The 11,585-nt window shown below is 42.3% G+C and overlaps 1 protein-coding gene across 1 annotated transcript; it reads left to right on the plus strand.

Moving 5' to 3' along the window:
- Window positions 1-5,629: 5,629 nt before the first annotated feature.
- pck1.L (phosphoenolpyruvate carboxykinase 1 L homeolog) lies at window positions 5,630-11,142 on the plus strand. The gene is given in 10 exon segments (NM_001086683.1): window positions 5,630-5,712; window positions 6,411-6,651; window positions 7,079-7,260; window positions 7,376-7,579; window positions 7,744-7,931; window positions 8,338-8,500; window positions 8,624-8,848; window positions 9,002-9,133; window positions 9,535-9,630; window positions 10,005-11,142. Coding segments are annotated over 9 exon segments (1,869 nt in total). The 5' UTR covers window positions 5,630-5,712; window positions 6,411-6,427; the 3' UTR covers window positions 10,460-11,142.
- The last annotated feature ends 443 nt before the right edge of the window (window positions 11,143-11,585 follow it).

Consider the following 11,585-nt stretch of genomic DNA (forward strand, 5'->3'; position numbering starts at 1 on the left):
GTAGCATTTGATGAAACAGTGTCTTACTATTATGTGAAGCAGAGTAGCCTCAACATTTTATAGCACATTAATCCCAACAATTTATGACACTGTGGCCCCAGGTTTCATGACACTGTAATCCTTGTATTTCCTGGCACAGTGACCCCAGCATTTCATGACTCAGTGGCACCAGCAATATATGAAGTCAGTGTCGGGCCCTCCTGCTTCAAAACATTTGGCCTATTTCATGGCTATTACCTATTTCTATGAGGACTAAATAGATGGAATAATTGATTATAGAATGTAAAGAAAAGAGACTAGCAGAATAGAGGTTGCGTGAGGCGAGGAATTATAATAATACTGAGAGTGGGCCCCTGATCTAAGGTCTTTGGGTGGGCCCCTGGTGTCCCAGTCTAACACTGTATGAAGTATGAATTTTATTACACCTTAGTCTCAACATTTTATGGCATAATGCCCCCCCCCTCCCCTTACCTGGGAGTGTTGATACAGTTGCAAACCTCATAAGGGTATATTTATCAAAGAGTGACGTTAGAGATCATCACATTCCTCTAGAGTGAAATTCAGCCACACTCCATCAATTTCTATGGGATTTTGAAAGGAATATTTATCAAAGGAGGAACTTTCACTTTCACCCATTGATAAATACGCTTTTAAAAACCCCATAGAAACGATTGGAGGCGGAATTTCACTCTAGAGGACTGCGGCGACCTCTAACTTCACTCTTTGATAAAGATACCCCATAATTTCTTTCCCACATGCAGAACCCACTACAATGGGTTTCCGCAGAAAATTTTCCAGGAGGGAGCAAATAAGCTAATATCCAAGGCCAGACTTCAGTGGCGGGCACCCCTAGGCCACGTGGTAAGGGTTGCCACCTTTTCCAGAAAAAAATACCTATATATTTATTTTTTTCCCTATTACTAACACTGGGATCAACCATCATTTTTACCAGCCAGGTGGTCCTAGTGCTAGGTGGTGCTGTCCTATCTCCCACTGCCCACAACGCTCTAGCGAGAGCAGGCGCGCCGTAGGACTGGGCTGCGCATCCCCAGTGGTTCTCAGCAAGAGGCTGGGCAGCATGCCGTCCCTACCAACTTGCCGCCCTAGGCTCGGACCTTTGTGTCCTCGCCACAAATCCAGGCCTGCTAATATGACATAGGGTAGCATCCCACACAAGATGAACCTATTCATGACAATGCAGAAGATAACCTAATTAAGGCTTGCCTTGGGGTGGGAAGTATAAAAAAGTTGTATGTTTTTCGGAATTACATTTGCAAACTCTTGGCACTAGCTGGAGTAGTCAGGGTGGGGCAAATGCCCATTTTGCCCCTTTCTGCGGACACCCATGCCCAGGGCCGGATTTATATACAGTAGTGGGCGACCCTAGGCCCACTGCCGTTCGTCGGCCATGTCCCCTCCCCTTTATTCGTGCAAATTTTCATCTGGACCAGAGCAATGGGGATTGGCACATGGGAAACGTAAAAAATTATTGTATCTCCAGCGCATCCCCAGTGTTTTTGAACTAATGTGTGGGTGTGGTTGGGCAGCATGCCACCCCCCTAAAATCCTGCCACCCTAGGCCCAGGCCTAGCCCATGCCCATTACGTCTTCTGTAACTGTACTGCAAACTGTCTTCTCCCCAGGGCCTGATTTACATAGCAGAAGGCCCTAGGCCTGCTATCGTTTGTCGCCCTGTCCCTTTCCTTTTATTCAATCAAATTTTCATCATTGGGACCAGAGCAATGGGGATTGGCATACAGGGCATTTTAAAAACTCTCCTGCACCTAGGGTTGCCAACTTTTCAGGAAAAAAATACTGGCCTTCCTATATATTTATCTTTTTTCCCTATTAATAACATTGGGATCAACTATCATTTTTGCCGACCAGGCCTGTAAAATACCGGCCAGGTGGCAACCCTTTCTGCACCTCCCCAGTTTTTCTAATCCAATGTGGGTGTTGGGCAGCATGCCACCCCCTCTACACAAATCTGGTCCTGCTCCTCCCTGCCACCAGAAGTGATTTGTATCACAAAATGTTAATTCCCTTGTATCAGACATATCGATGCAGTGGCAGCTTCTTTGCAAAATGCAGTGTATAAATTAAGCTGCTGGGGGCTTTAGCTCCTAACTTGCAATTTACATCAGCAATTGTCCATATTACAGGCAGACTATTACTATACTAGACAGATTGTGTGGATTTGTGTGGAGCAGCAAGCACACAGCATGGCCATTTCTAAAGGTGGGGGGGGGTACCTGATTGCTGTGTGTGGCAATTTAATTAATAAAGGGGACTGTTGTCTGGCTGCGATTATAATGGTACCAGCAACAATGCAGAGAGTGGAGCAGCTCCCCAGCGCTATTCTATGGGACCCCACCTCGCTGCGACTAGCCAATAAGCTGCCCGTATGCAAATCCCTGGGCCCCAGTTAACCTTTTGTTTGCTGTAGCCTGCAGTCATCCAAGCCTATATTTCTTATTAGGTTACTAATGAATAATTTGCTATTACAGAGATCCGTGTAGCAGCTGCCTGGCAGACTAGGGGTCGGACGCTCTGCAGCAGAACAGAACAGCCAAGAAATGGCCAAAGCTTTTTATCAGGCCTGGACTGGCAATCTGTGGGTTCTGTCAAATGCCAGAGGGGCTGCCATAAGATGCAATAGAAAGTCTACTATTTAGTGGGTTGATTGGGAGCTGATTGGGCCTCTCTCTACTCTGACTGCCAGGACCTATTTTGACTCCCTGTCCAGACCTGCTTTTTATCAGGCAGAGTGTTCTTGCCAATAGCAGCCACACACCTTAAACGAGCCTCCACATCCCAGCCAATCAGCAGGCCTCAAGTAGACTGGGCCTACCTGTGTGTTCTGCGACCCCGGCCCATCCTCCTATTGATGTCATTAGTGACTCCTCTGCCCGGGCAAAGTAACAGCCGAGCTCTCTTGCATCAGCTTTCAACTGGGCCAAAGGTGAATGAGTCCCGACTCTGCTGCTAGCACTCTCTTGGCTCCGGATAAAGGAACATTGGGAAACTCAATTTGATTTATTATCTAGGAATAATATTAGTATTGGCTTTAGATCCCCAAAGGCAAATATGCTGCCCCCCGGGGGAAAACTGGCAAAGTGTGGGGTGAATCATATCTGCTTGGGATGTACTTCAGTATTCCCTTCATTTAGTGATTCCAGTATCCCAGTTATTGGCAGATCTCAGTCCAGACTCCAGATCCTGAGGTTTAGGGGGGATCTGCTGGTCAGAATTAAATATATGGGTCTGCTTAATCTGTAGTTACACCACGGTGTACAACACTGGCACTCTCTCCTTGTACAATACTGACACTCTCTCCTTGTACAACACTGACACTCTCCTCTTGTACAACACTGACACTCTCTCCTTGTACAACACTGACACTCTCCTCTTGTACAACACTGACACTCTCCTCTTGTACAACACTGACACTCTCTCCTTGTACAACACTGACACTCTCTCCTTGTACAACACTGACACTCTCCTCTTGTACAACACTGACACTCTCTCCTTGTACAACACTGACACTCTCTCCTTGTACAACACTGACACTCTCTCCTTGTACAACACTGACACTCTCTCTCCTTGTACAACACTGACACTCTCTCTCCTTGTACAACACTGACACTCTCCTCTTGTACAGCAATGTCATATACGCTCTCCTTGTATAATACTTGTTATTTATCCTTGTACAGAATTGATATTCATCCCCTTTACAGCAATGTTGGATACACTCTCCTTGTACAGCACTGACATTTTTACCCAGAGCACCCACACCCCTGTCCAAAATTGTGGGTGACCCGAAGTGTGCAAAATCTTGGGTCAACCAGGCCTCCCAACAGCCACGGGTCTGCGTAGTCTGCAATTACAGCACTGAGTACAGCACTGATACTCTCTCTTTGTAAAGCTCTGCCAGTTACTCTCTCCTTGTACAACACTGATATTCTCTCTTTGTAAAGCACTGTCAGATACTGTCTTGAATGATATTGTAAAGGTCCCCATAGACACAAATATTTTTCTTTGATGAACGACCGATTTTAGTGCAATCCAACCAATCCGACAAATTATAGTGAAGTTAGTGGGAATCGAACTATCGTACGTCTTATGTTTTATGTCCTATATCTGTCAGAAAACTGATTGGTCATGTTAAATAATTTTCATCGGTCACAGTGACATCTGTTTATGTTTGCAGGGCCTTACACTCTCCTAGTGTAGAGGGAGGACTGCAAATACGAGGGTTCAAATAAGAGTGTCTGCCAACAGCCCTGCTTACAGTAGGAAGAGTACGGGGGATAGGCATCAGTATGGTAACAGTAGGACAAAATGGGCAAGATGGCAACAGCAGGGCAAAATGAAGACTGCAGGACAAGATAGAGATAGCAAGACAAGATGGCTAGATGGTGACAGTAAGAAAGATGGAGATAGTAGGGCAAGATGGAGACCTCCTCTGATAAAGCACCCAATGTTGCAAAACCAGGAGGTGGAGATAGTGGGACAAGATGTAGACAGTAGGGCAAGATGGAGAGTAATATGGTGAAATAAGCACAAGATGGAGACAGTAGGACAAGATGGAGACAGTAGGGCAAGATGGAGACAGTAGGGCAAGATGGAGAGTAATATGGTGAAATAAGCACAAGATGGAGACAGTAGGACAAGATGGAGACAGTGGGGCAAGATGGAGAGTAATATGGTGAAATAAGCACAAGATGGAGACAGTAGGACAATATGGAGACAGTAGGGCAAGATGGAGAGTAATATGGTGAAATAAGCACAAGATGGAGACAGTAGGACAAGATGGAGACAGTAGGGCAAGATGGAGAGTAATATGGTGAAATAAGCACAAGATGGAGACAGTAGGACAAGATGGAGACAGTAGGGCAAGATGGAAAGTAATATGGTGAAATAAGCACAAGACAGAGACAGTAGGACAATATGGAGACATTAGGGACAGATGGAGACAGTAGGGAAAGATGAAGATTAATATGGTGAAATAAGGACAAGATAGAGACAGTAGGACAAGATAGAGACAGTAGGGCAAGAGATAGCAATATGAAGATAGTACGACAAGATGGGATCAAGTGGAGCAAATTGGCACTTTCTATAAATTTCTTCCAACTCTTACAAAACTGTAAGTGCTTGAAGATTTTGGGTTGCATCTTTACACCCTCCCTGCCATGCAGCACAGTGCTGTACAAGTCAATGTAACAAGAGTGCACTTTCCCTGGATCAGCAGTTGTATTTAGCCGAGAGCCACTTGAGTTTAAAAGTGTTGATTTATTATTTTTGTTTTGGTGCAGGCAGAACTTTGGCTGCAGTGTTCCTGTGGAAGGTTATTAGTGTCACAACAAGGTGATAATGAGCCTCCGCACTGGCTGTTCCCTTGTCTGTCACTCGTTAAATCATTAAACCCTTAAAGGAATTTTGTTGTTTAAAAATATCTGCTTCTGACAAGGCATGTTTGTGCCCCTGGGAGCAGGACAGTGCAATGACGTTGGGGCAAATTTACAAGAGCTGTTTTTTTCCTCTAAAAAGGGGGAGGGGCAGTGTGGGAGAGGCGGGGCTTAGGGTATTTAAGTAGATGGAATCCTTACCGGTATCACAAGAAGAGAAATAGGAAACAATATAAGAGAATACTTCCCTTGAGAAGAAAAGTAGAGAGAAGAAATCTTATTTCCTAAGGTGAAGGAATCTACAGTGAGTATCTGCAACTAAATGTCTGCATGGTTCAATTATTGATTAATCATTATATATAACTATATTATTGCCTTCATGTTGCTTCTTTTTTATATTATATACACAAATCTGTATGCTAAATGTGTTTCTTCTGCAATATACAGCTAAGGGTCTGTGGGTTTTTCAATGAATCTGTATATTGTGCATTGCTGTCCCTATTTAGGATGTGCTATATATGGGAATATCTATATGGTAATATCCTCTCTCTAAATGTAATTTTCTGTCTCAGCTGCCCCCCAAAAAGTTACCCCCCAAACTGTAAACTAGGCACACTCCTGCCTATACCTAGTTTCAGCCCTATTTAAATAAATATATATATATATATATATATATAAATATATATATGTATAAATATATATATATATATATATATATATATATATATATATATATATATATATATATGCTACTTGGAATCTTTAACCAATCAAGGTGCAGTTAAATCAAGAAACCTCAAATTTATGCAGAAGAATTAACAATCTAAACACAAATTATAATCCCAAGTGTGTATGATGCAAAACTGTTTGAGGGTATTTCTAACCTGCTACTATATAGTTTTTTACCAGTAGAGTGATTTATAGCTGTTTTAATTGCTACAGCTCTTTCAGGAGAGTTAGAAGAATAAATTCACAAGGATACATTGTTTCCACCCTATACAGAGTCTATAGACCCCACCATGCCCTCCCAGATACAGGCAGAGCAGCAGATCGCTGGAGCAGTGAAACAGGGCAATCTGAATCGGCTCAGCCCTGCAGTACAGAATTTTATCCTCACTAATGCCAAGATCTGCCAGCCAGATTATATCCATATCTGTGATGGATCCGAGGAGGAGAATAAGAAGATTCTCCACCTGATGGAGGAAACTGGCATGATCACCAGACTGCATAAGTATCAGAACTGGTAAGTGGCAACTATACATATATGTGTATGGCTAACTATATCTACATAACTATCCACCTATATTCTTTCTTTCTTTCTTTCTCTATTCCTATCTATCATCTATTATATCTATCTATCTATCTATCATCTATCTATCTATCTATCTAGCTATTTTATCATCTATCTATCTATCTATCTATCTATCATCATCTATTCTATCTATCTGTCATATATCTATCTATCATCTATTCTATCTATCTATCTATCTATCTATCTATCTATCTATCTATCTTTCTATCTATCATCTATCTATCTATCTATCATTTATCTATCTAATCTATCATCTATCTCTCTATCTATCTAGCACTGCTCACATACTGTATATACATATATGATACTAGGTAGTGCTCACAGATACTGATGTGTGCTCTCTCTCCCCCTGGTACAGCTGGTTGGCACGGACAGATCCACAAGATGTGGCGAGGATTGAAAGTAAGACAGTGATTGTCACTCAGGAGCAGCGAGACACCGTACCATTGGCCAGAAGTGGGCAGAGCCAGTTGGGGCGCTGGATGTCAGAGGAGGACTTTAAAAAATCCTTTAAATCCAGATTCCCTGGTTGTATGAAAGGTGAGCACCAAAAACCTTTTTAATGGAAATGTTTTATCTGTACATATGGATGGGAGCTGTTATATTTGTCAATATCCCTATGTTCAAAAATCTTTTCTTCTTCTCATATACACAGGTCGCACAATGTACGTCATCCCATTTAGCATGGGGCCTATTGGGTCCCCACTGGCCAAGATTGGGATTGAGTTGACTGATTCCCCATATGTGGTGGCCAGCATGAAAATTATGACTCGGATGGGAACGGCTGTCCTGGAGACTCTGGGAGATGGGGAATTTGTGAAGTGTCTACATTCTGTCGGCTGTCCTCTTCCTCTGAAAAGTAAGTGTGTGACTGTCTGACCGATTCAACGATTGGCAACATTGGCATTGTATTTCAACAACCAAAGGACTGAAGTCATCTTGCCCTACCGTCACCAACTTTTCCTGCTGTCTCCACCTTGTCCTACTTGTCCCACATCACTAATTTTCATCTCCTTCATCTAGAACCTCTAGTAAACAACTGGCCCTGTAATCCTGAGCTGACACTCATCGCCCACATCCCCGAACAGAGAGAGATCATTTCCTTTGGAAGTGGTTATGGAGGAAATTCCTTGCTGGGGAAAAAGTGCTTTGCCCTTAGAATCGCCAGCCGCATCGCCAAAGAAGAAGGGTGGCTTTCTGAGCATATGCTGGTAAGAGAACTTCTTTTACTTCCTTTATGTCAATAAGACAACAGTCCTGCCCTGCTTTATGGCTGATATTCTAGCTATCTGAATAATAGATCATTCTGTCCCAGTGGCTGCACAGATCTTATCTGATCCCTATTGTAAGCAGCAGTCCTGTCCTGCTTTATGGCTGAGATTCTAGCTATCTGTATAACAGAATATTCTGTCCCAGTGGCTGCACATATCCTATCTGATCCCCATTGTAAGCAGCATTCCTGTCCTGCTTTATGGCAGCTGAGATTCTAGCTTTGTGTATACCAGAGCATTCTGTCCCAGTGGCTGCACAGATCATATCTGACATCCATACCAAATAGTTTAAGCTCGTACATAACCATATGACAGTGACCATATGCATTTTGATGATTCTTTGCAGATTTTGGGTATCACCAATCCTGAAGGAAAGAAGAAATATTTTGCAGCAGCATTTCCCAGTGCTTGTGGGAAAACAAATCTTGCTATGATGAAGCCTTCTGTTCCAGGCTGGAAGATTGAATGTGTCGGGGATGACATTGCGTGGATGAAGTTCGATGAACATGGTACATAACAGATTTATTAAGTCTTAAGAAATATTTAAGCACAGGTCCCTGGCATGTATTTCCATTCAATCATTTTTCTCTTTTCGTGGCCTGAACCTTGTCTCACTTTTTATTGACCTTTAGGAAACCTCAGGGCCATCAACCCAGAAAATGGCTTTTTTGGTGTTGCACCTGGGACATCTGCAAAGACAAATCCATACGCAATGGAGACCATTCAAAATAATACCATTTTTACCAATGTCGGAGAAACAAGCGATGGTGGCATTTTTTGGGAGGGCATTAACGAGTCTTTGGATCCAGGAGTCACTTTGACCTCATGGAAGAACAAGGACTGGACCCCAGAGAATGGTAAGCGCATCCAGCATGCACTTCAACAAATCAGGGGGACTTTGCCCCCTGATTTCTTCTTCACCTCTTTTTTTTGGCTAAACTGCAACTCCCAGTAACCCATGAACATAAACAGGATATGATTTACCTTATAACTCTCTCTCTCTCTTCTAGGGGAACCTTGTGCCCACCCTAACTCCAGGTTCTGCACACCTGCAAGCCAGTGCCCAATCATTGACCCTGAGTGGGAGTCCCAGGAAGGTGTACCCATTGAGGGAATCATTTTTGGAGGGCGAAGGCCAACAGGTTAGTGTTCTATATTTTCAATATTATATACAGTATCACCATAGGTTTCTGTTGCATGAAGCTATTAAAACTGTTCCAGATACAGGGCTTTGTTTGTGACCCCTGTATTTGCAATAGTCTGCAGTTTTCTAACTGAATCACAGCTCCCAAAATCCCCGTCAGTTGAAAACTGAAAAACAGTCTGACCTGAAGTAATTAATAAAGTTTGGTTGCTCACATAGACAGTTCTCTAGTGAATATTGAACCAATGACCTTAAGAAAGGGTGGGGTCATGGCTTCGGTTCTACCCTGCATACATCTTATTCCAGCCCATTAATGATCCCATTTCAAAAAATAATATTAAAAAAGAGGTTTTTCAATGTGTTACCTTTCTTTAATGCTCCTGTTCTGGTGATACACAGGTGTGCCCCTGGTCTATGAGGCTCTGAGTTGGCAACATGGAGTTTTTGTTGGATCAGCAATGAGGTCCGAAGCAACGGCAGCAGCTGAGCATAAAGGTAAATGGATATCACAGATCTGCATTCCCCCCTAAGTTGAAAAAGATTGGTAGATTATATGGCTTCCTCAGTCTGGCCATTTTATTTTTTTAAATGGCACATGTCCATCATCTGATGGAAATTCAGGGATCATGTGTGCTAGTTTTAGCATGCCCTTTGGACGAGGTCCAGAGAATACAAGGGCAGCTTCTAATCAGGACTTTTAGAAGAGTTGCTATACCTTGGTCCAAATCCTCAGGAGGGCACAGAGAAGGGTCAGGTGCCAAGTGGATAGAATGATGAGTTGTGGAGGTGGCTAATTCAGGTCTATTGAGGGCTATTTAGATAACAATATGAAAGGGAAATGTCTAACAATAGCTACCATTTCTTTACAGGCAAGGTTATCATGCATGATCCATTTGCCATGAGGCCTTTCTTTGGTTACAACTTCGGGAAATATCTTGCTCACTGGCTCAGCATGGAACACTATCCCTCCACCAAACTGCCAAAGATCTTCCATGTCAACTGGTTCCGTAAAGACAAAGAAGGCAACTTCTTGTGGCCAGGTTATGGGGAGAACATCCGCGTCCTCGAGTGGATGTTTAAAAGGATCGATGGAGAAGACTGCGCAAAAGAGACGGCCATCGGCTTCATCCCAGCTGAAGGAGCCTTGAATCTAAAAGGACTTGGTGATGTCAATACGGAAGAACTTTTTGAAATATCTAAAGAATTCTGGGAAGATGAAGTGGAGGACATTAAAAAATATCTAGACGACCAAGTCAATGCCGATTTACCTTATGAAATTGAAAGGGAGTTGTCATCTTTAGTGGAAAGGCTTAAGCAATTGTGAGCCATGGTGGTAGGATTTGACTTAGGTCTTAGAATCTCTAAAATAAAAGTGGGCAACAGGCCGGCAACCTGGGCTTAGTGTACGGTACTATAATCGGTGATGGTTGGGTCACTATTATATGAGCTGTAAACAAATATTTTAAGAGTAGAAGTTTAAGATAAAATAATTTGTCTTCCATACTCAATCACAGAGTCCTCGGGGTGATTCCACAATGCGGGGGACAAATCGGATTAGTAGGGTAGACCCCTGTACTGTATTTTTAGTAACACTGTCTAACTGTAAAGCACTTTCTCTTTGGTGTGTACCTTCTGTTTCTTATGTACGGTAGGAGAGTTGTGTAGGGTGGATGTACAAAGCAAAGGCGGTATAGTTTGTGCCTCTTCTTTATTAGAGGTGGGTCAGTCTAGTGAAATAAGACTCAATCCAGATTGTCACTGAAACAATTAATTTATACATAGGGGATGCAATAATGTTAAAAATAAATATATGAACGAGTAAGAGTATATTACTTGCATTTGGCAAGTAATATACTAGGCAGTTCGGAATATTTTTATATTAAATATACAAAATTGTATATCAACTTTTTATATCCTATAAATGCTGTTATATTTTTTATTGTGCCTGTTTTTCTTGATGTTTTTGAGCAATGTGAAATTTCAAAATACATTTTTATACAAAAAAAATTTCATTTGGTGCTTTTGGTCTTATTTTTGTTCATGGAACAATGGGAATGGGGGGGACTTTATCCAGAGTTCACAGAATTAAAACAGAAATTACCAAATCTTCATTTTTAGTGTTGTTAATTTTTTTTAAAACGGAACCTGCTCTACTGTTTTCTTTGCTGATCTATAATTATAGGAGACATATTGTGTGAAAAATAAGAATGTGCCAGTGCATTATACTCTATAAAATAGATAAGAATGAACTTTTATAAGCGAAAAAGCGTTTAAGATTGATTTATTGGAAATTTCTGCAAACTTTTCTGCTGCCTCCTTTCCCAGGCTGTGAAGGGGAGCCTGCAGCACTCAGCACACTGCACTGTAGGATAGGAACCAATCAGCAGCTAGGCTGACCTCATTGAGAACAGAAGCCTGTCTGTGCGTGTGTGAATGCAGAGCTGTGATTG

Source organism: Xenopus laevis, chromosome 9_10L, assembly GCF_017654675.1.
Source record: "Xenopus laevis strain J_2021 chromosome 9_10L, Xenopus_laevis_v10.1, whole genome shotgun sequence".
NCBI classification, from domain to species: Eukaryota; Metazoa; Chordata; class Amphibia; order Anura; family Pipidae; genus Xenopus; species Xenopus laevis.